The sequence below is a fragment of the Vanessa tameamea genome, chromosome 3, assembly GCF_037043105.1.
Source record: "Vanessa tameamea isolate UH-Manoa-2023 chromosome 3, ilVanTame1 primary haplotype, whole genome shotgun sequence".
Classification (NCBI taxonomy): domain Eukaryota; kingdom Metazoa; phylum Arthropoda; class Insecta; order Lepidoptera; family Nymphalidae; genus Vanessa; species Vanessa tameamea.
In genome coordinates this window covers 3965100-3980260 of record NC_087311.1, presented here as the reverse complement: position 1 = coordinate 3980260, position 15161 = coordinate 3965100, and the positions used below count along the sequence as shown (strand labels likewise).

At 30.8% G+C, this 15161-nt stretch overlaps 3 protein-coding genes across 3 annotated transcripts in view; all 3 read left to right on the top strand.

Moving 5' to 3' along the window:
- Positions 1 to 15161, top strand: part of LOC113397339 (dehydrodolichyl diphosphate synthase complex subunit DHDDS) — a 412132-nt gene that overhangs the window by 223749 nt on the left and 173222 nt on the right. The gene's annotated exons all lie outside the window — the stretch shown is intronic.
- The window catches only part of LOC113397343 (mitochondrial import inner membrane translocase subunit Tim8), a 312742-nt gene that overhangs the window by 129347 nt on the left and 168234 nt on the right, over positions 1 to 15161 (top strand). The window lies entirely within an intron of this gene.
- The window catches only part of LOC113397174 (uncharacterized), a 43504-nt gene continuing 34534 nt past the window's right edge, over positions 6192 to 15161 (top strand). The window contains exons 1-2 of the mRNA XM_026635402.2: positions 6192 to 6323; positions 7743 to 7841. Of these exons, the coding sequence (XP_026491187.1) occupies positions 7743 to 7841 (99 nt within the window). The 5' untranslated portion in view covers positions 6192 to 6323. The remainder of the gene's footprint in view (positions 6324 to 7742; positions 7842 to 15161) is intronic.

The window sequence follows — 15161 nt, the reverse complement described above, 5'->3', positions numbered from 1 at the left end:
CAATACAGTGGTTGACACGGTTGAGAGAATATTAAAAAAAAACAACATTGAATCAATTAAATCGAAAATGATATAATTAATATTTTATTATTAACGTTTGTTTTATTGGAATTATCTTTGGGTAAGAAAAAAAAAATGGTGCGAATTGTTTATCTAATGACCTCTCTCCGGTTCAAGACATTCATGTATAAAATAAGCCAATCGTTAAAAATAATTCACAGTCGTAATCAACAAGAGTATTCACTTAATACATTTATTCAAATAGTGATTTTAGTATATTTGATAAATAATGAATAAAACTCTAGTTTTTGTTTTTTGTTTATTTGTAATGTTTACTATAAATAAAGCGGTGCCGCATAACCGACACAGGTAAAGAGAAATGGTAAATTTATAGTTCACCTTTTATATTGTCCATTTAATTTTTCAACATTGTTAATTGTACTATTTGAGAAATAATCGTCATCATCAACATTATCTAAAGTTATTACACAATATGTGTGATTTTTAAATGCTGTTATTGCTTCAGATTACCTTGTAACATTATACTATTTATAATACGTCACTAAAGTTAATAATTCATGTGACGTTACTATTACGTATTCACCTTTGTTGCATCTCTATTACGATCGGAGGGCTCCATCTACCTTTTTTTGACTACTAAGCAATATTGTTATCTGATTATTATTTCCCTATAATTTATTTTCATCGCATAATATTACTTAAAAAACTGATTTTTTTAATCATTTATGTATAACTTCAAATTATTGAAGCCTTTTCTTTTTTATGTAATAGATAGGCGGACGGGCAAACGGGCCTCGGTAAGTGGTCACCACAGTCTATATACACTGCTGCAAAAAATATTAACCATTTCTTAGATAGCACTAATGCGCCACATGCTTGCAATTACAGTGGCTCACTCGCCCCTCAAACCAAAGCAGTAGTGCTTTGTGCAAGTGGTAGCACCAAGTATCCGTATCTATATAATGAACTTGAAAGTGTTTATATTAAAATTTTATTTCTCAGACAGTACTGGGCTGATTACAAAAGCGAAGAAGAAGAAAGCGAAATTGAAGAATACACGTATTTTGAAAAGTGTATGAACTGCACAGTTAACATTATAGGCAACGGATACAAAAACTTCAATGAGGTCACTATTCGTTCTGTGGTTAAGTGATGTCATTTCTTATCCATAACAGTGATAAAATATTATATTAATAGTGTATTTATTAAGAAATATTATTTAACAATAGTTGAAATTAAAAGTATTTTTAAAAAAAACAATTTAGTTATTTTATGTTTTATTTTATATTCTAATAACCTAAAAGGCTTAATACAGACAAAAAATAAATATTGTTCAATTGGCATAATCTATCGTTGCTTTCAAGTGAGTGAATAATAATTAAACCTTACTTAATTAATATACTGTCCAATGAGTAAAGTAGCATTTACATATATGTACTTTTTAAACTGTTAAAGTAATTACCGATAAACACAATTAATCAAATAATTACAGTTCATGTAAATAAAGGATCAAAGGCAGTAGGAATATCTCCCATAAATCTCCAACTTAATCGATTCCTGTAGAACTCCATGACAACTCAAATTCCCATGGGAATGGAGTTCCTGCTGTTTTCGACTTTTTATGATTAGATAAACATAGTGGCTAAAACAAAATGAATATCAGTCAATCGTTTCTGAGATTATTGCGAATATGTATATTATATATAAACAAGGAACTTACATTTATAATAGATTTTATTACAAAGCTGGGGAGTTAAATGATTGTTCGCACTCATCTTATGGAATACCAGTCCTACGTAAATAATTCTTGTATTAGATACTCCGATTGTTGAGGCTGTATCGCTTTATGTAGCTCCTTACCTACTACGATCCTGAGGAGCGGAGCGGCAAACATCAACGTCACTCAATATGAAGTAAATACTTGTAACTGAATGAAACAGACACAAATAATCCTTTATCTCGGATTCAAAATAGGAACACAATTATTTTTGTTTTTTTTTTCATTTAATTTCATTAAAAAGGTTTAATTTTTATTTAAAATTAACTAAATTTATATAACAACATGATTATACATAACTAATATATAAAATATATATAACTAATATATATTTTATTTATAAATGTAACACCCGTAAGTACGCACGGCAATTTCAAATTAATTAAAACTAAAATGGAAAAAAAACGAAAAATATATGAAAAGACACATTAGCGAAATCAAATTACTTAAATATTTCGTAAAATATTTTATTATTATAAATCCTTCCATATCCAATTCGTTGCATTTGTCCGATTGTGATGAAAATTCTGTGTACCCGAAATGGTTCATTGACTTTGAATGAATGAATTGAATGGTCAAGTGACGCCATCTATTGATATGAGGTTTACATTTAATAGAATCGATTGCGCTGGTAAGAGCTTACTTGAATGATGTATATTTACATTTTGTTTTATTGTAGTCGTTACATTTCAATACTGTTTCATTGCTGATTTGATGTTGCTGGAACTAAAGGCATTCATTCATTTGAGTAATTAATTTGTACTATATTATGGTTCTTGACGCCGTTTCCAGTTATGGTTAATTTACAATTCACACAAGTCGCAGCCACTTTTTTAGTTTTTACTCTCCTAGGACTGTTTTCACTATCTCTCAGTTCGGATATTTGTCTTTCATTATCTTTCTGATCTGTATAATCACGAACTTGGTAAGATTTTACTCTAAAAAATAAATTAAATGGATTAAAAAAGTAAGTAGATATAAGTAAAATTAATAATTAATTTAAGCTTTAATTAAGCTATTTAATTTCCCACGATTGAGACCCAATCAGAAAAAATATCTCACGAACACAATTTTTTTTCAATTTTAGGTAGCTAGTTTTTGATGATATTTTAAGTTCCGTGATATTCAGCGAATTGACAATAAGAAACGCTTTTTTTATTTATTAACTAGGTCTTTGGGCAAAATAGTAGTCATTTAGTCGTCAGCCATTCTATCTACTTGGTACTAGAAAAAAGCAAGACAGATTCATGATGTCGTAATCATGTCACGCAATTTGCTCTGATAAAATTACTGCGTAAAGGTATGGCAAAATTTTATAACAATCTCAATTTTTTATTTATAAATATGTAATTATTTAATAAGTTAAAACTAAAACAAAAACCATGTGAGCAGACGCATAACCAAGAGTAATAAGAAACACGCTTACCTAGGAATGGGCATAGACTCGTTTATTGCAATTAAAGCAAAGAAACATAGGATTACAATTGAATATTTATGCATGATATTCGAAAATATTTGCAGATTTAACAAAGTAAAATATTCACAAAACACACACAAAAACAATATTATACGAGAATGTATTTCAGCGAGACTGGATTTTACAATAACGTGTTACGTGCTATATACTATTGATATGAACCAGAGCCAGGTCAAGATGATAAGGAATTAAGATGAAGCTATCGAATAAAACATTTTTTTTTTCGTTTTAATTAAACATGAATAAAAAATCAGCGTAAATATTACGAAAGACTGTAGGTACATATATTTCATCTGTTCATTGTTGAAGCAATAATTAATATCGACAACAATTTAAAACCCACTACTGTATCAATTTGATCACCTTCATAATTATACCAATTAGGTGAGTGATATGCGTCACTTAAAATCGTAAATGTCCTGAATTTATCCACAGATTTGTGGTCACCATTTAAGCTTACAAAATATTTTCAAAATATGCCTGTGATATGGTTACGGTGACATTCGATCTTTGATCTCTATGTATTATAAATAATTATTCCTTGCATTAACTATATAATTAGACAAAATTCTAAATTAAGGAATCAAAATAAAGTTTAAAATTTTTACCCGCGTTATTTTATTTATATCTTTGTGTTCATCTTACCTTTTCGTTAAGCTAATAAAAAATAATAAGTACAAAATATACTTTATTCAAGAAGGCTACCGTATTAAGTGAAGCTACCACTGGTTCAGAATGCAGATTATACCGAGAAGGACTGGCAAGAAACTCAGTAGTTACTCTTTTTCAACATTTAAAAACACAAATTCATGTCAGTTAAATATTATATACATATGTAATTGACATGTGTATACAATACATCCCGCCTGGAGGTCAACAAGTTTTACAAGAAGTCTGATATCTAATTCCAAGACAATTCTATTATAGTTATTTTCTCATGAATGTTGAAGTTTGGTAAGAAGTGAGTACGACGATGACAAGGGATGGCACCAAAGGCTTCAACATCGCTAAAAACGTCCAAACACTTTTGATGCTTTTCAAAATAAACACGTACACATATACATAGCTATTTGTAGCACAGAATCGTAAAAGAAAAACTCAGCAAAAGCTGGCTTAAAATTCGCGGCCTTATCTGAGACAACCTTGGCTCACTTTAAGGAATTATACCAGATACGTAACAACAAATGTTATGGTTTGTTTGTAAATAAATGGATACTTATTCTTTATAAAAAAGGCGCTGAAATGTTTCAGTGATTAGAACAGATGATTTTGGATTAATTGGTGTTTATAATAATTATTCTTGATCTCAACTGCAAAGGGAAACATCGTAAAGAAACTCGCATGTCTGGGATGAAAATCTATCAAACGTGTACCAATGCGTATTAGAGCAGCGTGTAGGAATCAGCTCCTAATCTTCTTCACAAATGACAAAGTTGCCTTATCCCAGCATAAGGTCATTAAATTAATGATATTTATAAACGAAAAAAAAAAAAATAACCAAAAAGTTAAGTTACAATGATATCAAAGTATAGTAAAACGTAAGCGAGTTCATGCGACCGTATTTACATTTACCTTAACAAGATTGTTCAGAAGCTCCTCGAAGTTTGCCGACACTAAGTGGTTCGGTAAATATTATTTTTATCAGGTTTCGTATCGTCGGTAACGCGGGATACAGGTTTGACCTTGAATAGGAAAATGCGAAACATAATAAGGCCCTAAGAATATTCTCGACAGCAGTGTAGTCATGACTGGTGATTTTTTTATCTATTTTAATGGTAACAGCTTTTGCGCAATATAATTATTAAAAAATGTATGATGGTACATTATAAGCCTACCTATCATAAGACACTAGATTTGCAATGATTCGAATTTAGAATCGATCGTGAATTGATTTTCGGCCAAATTTAAAGGAAAAATCACTGGTAAATATTAAATTTAATAAATTGAAAGTAGAAAATATTTTTAAAAAAATGTTTTTACTTAAATGCACTGAAAATTAAAATAATCGCATTTCAGTAAAAGCTTATTTTTAAAAAGGTTTTTCTTTTAATTTTTTTATAACTTTTTGTAAATAAACTCGCATTCGTATTCTCAGTAAATCCTTTCATTTGATACACATATTATAGACAAGCTGTAAAAACTTACTCCGCCATATTGGTTTACAGTCCTTTCATTTGAAACTAATATTTTAGAAATAAATTTTAAAAAAATCCGCCGTCTTGTTTGTTTTGCCATGCAGGATTTAGAATGACGTCACACGTTTAACCATGCATTGTCATCCAAGTTGAACGTGTATACAAAATTTCAGGTCAATCGGTTAAAGATATCTACTTTAAATATAGAATTTAAGCTATAGAAGTCCGCCATATTGTATTAAGAGTGATGTCACATTATTTTTCGAGCTATTCTTAGCAAGCCCTTTTATTTGATACCCATATTGTAGGAATGAATTAAAAATAATTGGTCCGCCATCTTGGGTATACCAGTATGGGTATGCCGTATACGGCCATGTTGGATTTGGAATGACGTCACACATTGTCATCTAAAACGGAACATGAATACAAAATTTCAGACTGATCAGTTAAAGATTCTTCTAAATTGAGTTGCAAGATTTCACCCGTACATACATTGCAAGTAAAATAAAAGCTAGTAAAAATAATATACTTAATCAAATCAAAATTTTACAAAGCCTTTATTATAATTTATTTAATGGAGAGGATAATAAATACGAATAATATCACTTATATATAATTACTTATTTCCATATAACGTTGGAACAGTTTGAATCTTCATAAAAAACTAGATATTCAACCAATTGTTAAAAGTTTTACGATAAAAGTTCGTTAAAACGATTCCTAAAGTCAACGTATTACTCGTATTTATATCGCTGCCTCATGAAAGACTTTCCATATTCAGTCAGTACGCGACCGCGGTGGTGAGTCCACGTCCTGTCGCCCCAAACTCGCAAATAATTACGATAAAAAGAACTAGTAACAATACTATGCAATGTGATTCAGATATTTTTGCAGCTTCATCATTGAATCAAAGGTAATTTATAAACTTTATATTTCATGCAAAATCAGTAAGTTCGTATATGATATGATATGAATGGTTGATAAAATGTTATGATAAATTTGATGTAGTCGATTCGTATATTATTTCCCATGCATGTTTAAATATTTAAATCAAGTTTGAATTGAATTATTTATTATGATTAACCAGAATATTATAAAAAAATAATTGTTTATAAATTGCTAAATAATTATTTAGCAATTTATAAATTAAACTTATTTTTTAAATATAGAAACATTTGTAGATATTATTTTTAAGTCATCATATCACTGTCCTTTAAGATGTATTTATAATTTAATACGGGTGGTTTCTTGAAAACTTTTAAATTAAGAACATCTGTTTTTTTTTATAGTGTTACTGTTTTATGGCTGAATTATAACGTAAATTCTGTATTAATTAGTTGTCTGATTTTTTATGACTTTTAATATTTCTCAAAGTGGAGGTGATATGTTATTGAGAAATGAATTAACATAGAATAATTGAATAACGACAACTAATATCTCCGAAACAAGTTCTAAACATATTTCATTTATTAATATAGATCAGATATAAATTGTAATTGATATTTTAACAAAATATAAAGGGCTACATTAGAATATGACTTTTAAAAATACTTTAAACCATAAATTGATTAAAGTTGATTAATAATACAAAACTAAGATGACGAATATTTTCATTTAAAATTACTGGCCTCGATAACGTTCTTCAAAGCATAAAAGCAAAGCCTTGAAAAAAATAATGAAGTAGTTTATCATCTGTTGATTATTAAATGTTAATTTATAGTTAAGAAAACACAAAGACTTTGTCGAATGGAAACACTCGATCAAGAGTTTTGTCACGACTGGCTCTTGAAGTCTGCCTAATTGGCATAAATTGAGAACTATACACGACGAATACAAATGCTGTTTTTATGTGTTTTAATAACACTAACCGATGGAAGAACTTTGTGGAAATACGTCTAGGTAGATACCATTAGTTATTCTACCGCAAAATATTAACACATATTTTGCGGTATTCCGGTAAAGGGTAATCAAGTGTTATTACAGACATGAAGGACATAACGTCTCAGAATTTATGGGTAACGTACATTTATGGTAGAGGTATAATAATTATTCTTGCAGTGCAAGAGTTTATAATAAAATTGAAAACTCCCCATTTGATAAAAAAATATGAAAGTAAAATGCGACAATTATGAGGATCGCTGGAGGCACATATGGTTTTCATACGACATATTTTTCCTTATTCTGCGTATTTTTCTGTGCCACCGAAAAGACAATATAAACGCTCAAAAATTTAGGGTTTAGGGAAATCTGCAATCTTCGGGTAAGATTAACGTGTTTTAACCGCACCATGAGAGCTCCATAAATGTACATTAATGATAAATCTTTTCGACAGATGAAAGCGTGGTCAGCCCACGAGCAAGATACGACGCTGTCTTGCTGCAGAACTTTGCACGTGAAGCACGCAGCCTACGCGAGTGCCCTGTACACATTAGTAAGTTTACCATTTTACCTCCTATGATATGTACTTACTTGGAATAGAAAAATAATTTAAATTCAGGAAAAATCTATTCAGTAAGATGACCAAGCTATCAAACAGTCTTGGCCTATTTGTATATAGAAATAAAAGTAATATCTGTTAACAAACAGTTACAAAAACAAAATTATTATATGGTGGTAGTACTTTGTACAAGCCCTTCAGAGTAGGTGTTACCTACTCAGAAGGGCTTGTACACCCACTCATCAGATATTCTACCACCAAACAGCAATACTTAATATTGTTGTATTCCGATTTAAAGAGTGAGTTAGCCAGTGTAACTATGGGTCCAAAGGACATAACAAATTAATTTCCAAGGTAAGTGGCGCATTGGCAATGCAGGTAGCCCATTTTCCCGTCCACCACTACGTTTTCTAAAATCACAAATCGATAACAACAAAAGTTAAGGTCCAAGGACCACATTTATAATTTCATAATATAAATTCTCAATTTAAATAAAACACATTTATTTGCCTTTGAAAATGCTTTGTGCCAATTGATAGGTCGACGACCTACGGAAATCAAAAACCGCGTTGTAGAATTATGAATTCACTTTATTTCACGCCACTTCCTTTTGATCTTATTTCTATAAACGAATCTAAGCTCTATAAATTAAATACGATGCTAAAATTTACTGTTATGATATTCTAACATATATATTAGGCCTATATTAACGTAACCACACATTCAAAATGGCTTTAATTATAATATATATTACGTATTATCATCGGCTAATTCGAAATACATTTTCATTTATTAGTAACTAGTATTTATTAATAATAAATAACAGTATATTTGCTGGACAGACATTTTGCACACACAGGTTAAAATTAATCCGTGTGTGTGTGTGTGTGTTTTGTAAATGCAAACCAACTCAAGCTCGGGGCATAAAGTTTGGAGTGAATAAAACTAAAATTTAGTCGTAAATATTATACAATAAAGCTTTCAGAACTAAGCTTTTGGTGAATATTTTGAATAGATAACAAACGGCTTGCAAAATTTCTACTCAATCGGACGGAACTGATTTGAAATTCGGTTACAATATTTGACTCACAATTCCTAAGTGCACTTTAAACACGAAAGAAATATATTATGATATATAAAGTTCAACTATCCAAAACTGAGGTTAACATATCCGAAACGGGACATTTACTCTATCTGTATACGTAAAAGATTGTTTAAATTCCCAGTCTAATTATGTATAATATATAACTACGTGTAAAGTCGCTACTTTTATATATGACACGAATGACTTTATGATCACTATAATAACAATAGGTACGCTTTTGTGTCAGTTAAGTAAAATTCAATTTAATCTTTATACAAATTTATTCTTATCAACAGAAAAATGAAATTCGTTCGTGTTATTTTTACTAGAGACTTAAAAGTGGCATGAAAAAGTAACAGTTTTTTTATTTTTTTTATTCAGTATTGCTAGGCTGGTTTTTCATTAGACGTGACATTAGATACAGTCGCCGTACACCCCCCATCGAAACGTTACCGTGGTCATTACAATGCGACTAAGATTGTCTAATGTTCACCAAAACCATAAAAAAACATTAAATTAAAAAAAGAAACACTAAAAAAAAAACATGCCATTCGCATAAGTATAAGAAGTCTACTCATATGGAATAATGTTTACGCTTTTTGAGTAAACTTATTGAAAGGAGATGACGATTCTAGAAATCGGTCATAAAATTATGTTAGTAATTTCAAAGAATTCAGGTATTTTCTCCAGAAAAGCGTAAATCTTGTATAGTCGTTCTCACCCCACGGTAGAGGTCAAGATTGCACGTGGTGACATTCACATCGCTATCCAGCCCGTACAATGTTAAGCTATTAACACTTTTTATATTTATTTAAATAGCAACGTTAAAAAAGTGCTAAGTCCTTTAGTACTAAAAGTTCAATCGTAACAAATCTGGGTAATGAAACGTTCAGATTCGAATATTACTAATTTTCAAAAAGCTTTGGAATACCAAATCAATATATTCTGTTTTATTATAACACAAAGATCCTCACAGTTCTTTGTATGATATTCTATGCAGACCCAAAGACAAACTAAAGATGGAATGAATCGTGAATAAAATCCGGGCAACTAACACGAGTTTATATTTATTTAATTTACGTTTGTAAATCGACTCCTGAGCCTAACCTTCTACTCAGAGGAGAAAACGCAACAGTGAAACATTTACAACATACAAAACGTTTTTTTTTTTTTAATTGTCCTTAAAGATTATTATTATACAGCCATCACAATGTTTGTATATTTATATTACAAAAACCACAGATCTAAACAAAGCGAGCGACACGCTACATTAATACAAATAAAACAGTCGAAAATATTAATAACGAAGGCAACTTTTTCGATTACCGTCGTATAATATTCAAATAGAATCGTAGTATCGTATCACGGTATACACATGAGGACCGTAATTCTACAATCTTGAGAGGGTAATAAAACGAGGAATGAAAATCGGAAGACATGTAGCCGGGAGATCGTTCAGTTTTTCAAACTTCGCCACCAAAACTCGTTACGTAAAGCGATGTGTCTACATTAAACTTTCCTTACATTGTAGCTGAGAGCTGAGATGGCTAAGTGGAATGTAACTTTTAATTTTAATTGTAAGTTAGGGGTTCAAATTTTATTAATGTTGCTTAATAATTACTGGATCTGAATCGTTTACATGACTGCAGCAGTTGTTACTTTTTGGTACTATTACACCTAGTCGCCCATCCGGTTTTATGTAAGCCCATCTGGATAGATCTCGCTCACTCATTATAGATTCTACTGCCAAACAGCAATACTTGTTTTTGTTGTGTTTCGGTTTGAAGGGTGATGAGCCAGCGACACTACTGGCTCTTACCATCTATACCTCTTTAATTCCCAATTTTAGTGGCGAATTTTTGCGTGTGATTTTACATTAGAATTGGTAATCTTCTGCTTATATTTAATTGATTTCGTAATTGAACTATTTGAATAAAATTGGTTGTACATTTAACGGGTTGAAACAAACGATCTACAAATCATATAAACTTGATAATTATGTCACATGCCACCGAATTCATGACCAAAGTTTGTAGCCCTTCCTTGCATACATCGATGAGATGTTTAAGGCAACAAACATTATATTGTATAATGTATTGTTTTTTAACCAAACAACATTTTACAACTGTGTTTGTTTTCAACTGACTCTCAACGCAATTTAACTTGATTACAAGTTTATATATATTTATTCACAATTAGTTTTGAAAAAGCTTCAATTTTAAAGTTATATATTGCAATTGAGAACAAAGCTATTTTATTGAGCACAAAATATTAATGAAATAACAAATATTAATTTATAATTTACCCGTTATAATATACTTGGTTACAAAGAGTTTATATAATCCGATGATGATGATCTCAAATAATAACCATTCCTAACATGTAATGTTGCAACAATGCATCACCCACCTTGGGAGCTAAGATGATATATCCCTTGTGCCTGTAGTTACACTGGCTCACTCACCCTTTAAACTGGAATACAACAATACAAAGTCTTGCTGTTTGATGGTAGAATATCTGATGAATGGGTGATACCTACCCAGACGGGCTTGCACAAGGCCCTGCCACAAAGTAGATAATTATATTATTTTATACTATATTGGTGATAACTGGAGTACCCGTTTTTTTATTACATTCGTATTTAAACAGGAAAACCGGTCGAGATATTCGCGATAATATACATATAAAAATAACCTGAGAAAAACGGTTAAATAAGCTGTTACATTTCCATTAAACAAAAAAATTCCTCGAATAGTCGTTGTATGGGTTTCTACATAAAAATTTTGCTAAAATTTAATTGCTCCCTGAAACATTTATATTTACTGGTGAGGCCTTTGCTATAGTTGAATCTATACCCTATTCCTGTTCATATAATTTACGAAGAACTCTTTTGCTTGACTTATTAAGTTCCATACTGGCCATTATAGAAAATCTTTTCCCTGGCTCATTTTTAAATTCTATCATTTTTAAGAAGCCCTTTTTGGTGTCGTTATTGGAAATTTAATTTATTCTGCAATCTCAACCGCACTGATCAATTTCCTTTATATCTATTCATTTCTGTGTGATGTTGGTGAAATAATATTAGGCGAATAATTAAATTTATCTTCGTATCCCATTTATTGAAATAGTTTACAACAACTGAACCACTTTCGAGCACTTGTTGCTAGTTTTTTCGAGGACTCTTGCGTCATTTTATCTCGTTAACAAATGAAGTCTTATCGTTATTATTATCACGTGTCAAAATCAATTAAGTATCGTCTGGGTTTTAATTTATTATTTTTTTTAAATATTACGACTCTTTCACTATTTCATAATATGATTTCTGTCTTATCATTTACTACTTAACTCATTTTGTTGGAATTAACGGTTGTTTAATTGATTACACAAACACAATAGAATAGATCAATGTGTGAATTGTGTTTGTTGTTTTATTTATAGTTTTGAGCCTTTGATCACATACTGTCAGTAATTAAGGAAAGAGTGTTGTGACTTTATATATCATCTGCCCATTATCCTTTTAATCTATGATATGTGAGTTGTATTTCAATTACCTGCTCTATAAATATAAGATGATATGTAATATGATACATAAGAAATCGATATGATCCAGAGCTTAGAAAACAAACTAAATTGATGATTACGGGTTCAAACCCAGACAAGAACCATTGAAATCTCCTCAAAGGGAGACGAGGCATAAGCCTAGCAGAGGGTCAACTAAACTTCTTACATTCATATAATAAGGTAAATCCTATTTCACAAAGCAAAAGTAAAAACTCTGTAATACCACACTGAACGTGAACTTACTATTTTAGCAGCACACATATCCAGCTCAACGGAAACGGTGACGCTTAAAAAACGCTGAAAAAAAAGTAAAAAATCGAATTTAAAATTTTAAAAACCTTTTCTAAAATGCAAATCGGATAATCTACGAATAAAAAATCCTGCCTTAATCTCTATATTTGTCTCCATCGAAAGATTAGTAAATGCAGATTTCGAGGAAAGCAGACAAAGATATAAAGCGAATGGACAAAGTGGAGTAGAATTAAGCGCTTGTTAATTTATAACGGAAATGATTCAATGCTTTGCTTTTAAGCTTGATAATGTCAACATTGTATTTGGTGATTATTTCGTCACGGATGCCAAATTAAAGATCAGCCAACTATGCAGGACATATTGTAGTGCACAAATGGGTGCACAAACACAGGTGCACTTTCTATTTGATCATTCTCAGAATCCGATGAGATAGAAAATCCGACACAACCGGAAAGAGTTCAGGAAGTACGGGAGCATATACACATCATATTTCCAGAGGTAGGGCTGTTAATGGATTTTTTCGTCAGAAAAACCAGACAACTTTTTATCATCCCGATTTTGGGTTCGAAACGATTATGTTTTTAAAATAATCTGCAGAACAAGTTTCATAAATTTTTTTTTGTTTTTCAGGCATATTTGAGGGAAAAATTAAAACAATATTGAAATAATATCGATTTCCGTCTCGGATTTTTAAATTTGGACCGGTAATTATTGTTTAAATATTGAAAAATATAGTGTTTAATCGTGTTTATAAATCAGAAGAAAAAAGTAGATTTTAATTGAAACTTTTTTTTAATAAATTTTTGAAGTTGCAATTTTGACTTATATTGAAAAAATCTAAAAAACGTGACAACTCAAAAATGTTTCACTTTTGCATCATGCATATGGGGGTATCGCAAATAGTCACCCCTATCACCTCCTTACGGGAATACGTCGAATTACCAATAACCCTGTATAATAATATTTTTTATAGCGTAAGTAAGCGGACGGGCAACTGGACCACCTGATGGTAAGTGATCGACACTGCTCATAGACATTGGTCCCGTAAGAAATTTTAACCACTCCTGACATCGCCAACGCACCACCAACCTTGGGAATTGGGATGTTTAGTCCCCTGTGTCTGTATTTACACTCGCTCATTCACCCTTCAAACCGGAATACAACAACCAGGTACTACTTGGCGGTAGAATATATGGTAGACGGGTGGGGGTTTGTCCAGGTGGGCTTGCAGAAAGTCCTACCACCAAGTAATTGTATCTTGAATATTTCTTCCGAAACCATGCCAAAGCGGTCAGCGAGAAAATTGTTAGTCCATGACAAAACTATAACAGATACACAAAAACTAAAACTTGGTATGAGATACTTGTAGGTCTCAAAAATGTCTAAAGATAAGGTAGCGATAACTTATATTACCTTATACCAAGAATACCTACCTCTTATAAATAATTGAGTAACCTATGAAAACATTTTAATTTTAAAAGTTTTTTCTAGATCAATTTGGTTTTTACACTCTCAATTCTAACCAGTTGTTCAAGAAATATTTAAAACTAGTTGTCAGCCGCGGCTTTGCTTGCGTTTTATTCGGTTTAGTGATTTGACCGTGAAAGAACAATAGACAGACAGAGTTATTTTCCCATTTATGATATTAGTATAGGGAACGCGTTGCAGGATGTGCCTGTACGACGTATTAGCTCAGTGCGGGCAAAGAGATCGATTAGCGATTTTTTCTTATTATTCTACTTCGTTCGTTAAATGAGCATAGGACGGAATAAAATCCTAATGAAGTCGGGATGGGCAGCTAGTATTTATTTTTGGTATCAAATAAGATAAAATATTTAATATTTAGAAAATGATATCATAATTGTTGATAAATTTGATCTCGAATACATCTTGACAGCTTATTTACCCGAGGCTTCTTTTGGCCATTTCTGAACGTCCCGAAAACAAAATAATAATTTTAGACAAAACATTGCCAAAATCAACATTGCTTTAGCTATTATTTATTATTCGGAATAAATTAACTAGTTATATAATCACTTGTATTACTTATAAACAGATTTGATAACATAATAAAACATCAAACAAATAAAACAAACATAATTCATATGTTTTGTATGAACAAACTCGAAATTCAGCTTAGAAAGTGATTGCGAAATTAAAAGGTGATATACGACATTGAAACTAAAAATTATAATATTTAAATGATACACGGCTCAAAATAGCGTATCATCGTAAATTGTTTTCCAATATATCACGAGAAGTAACGAATTGAATTCTTATTTTATTTTACACTTTATTATACGTATAGAAAAATAATAAATATAAAAATCAAAATATACTTTATTCAAGTAGGCAACAAGCACTTATGAATCATCATTCTACTGAATTGTATTATATGTAAATCTACCATCGCTTCG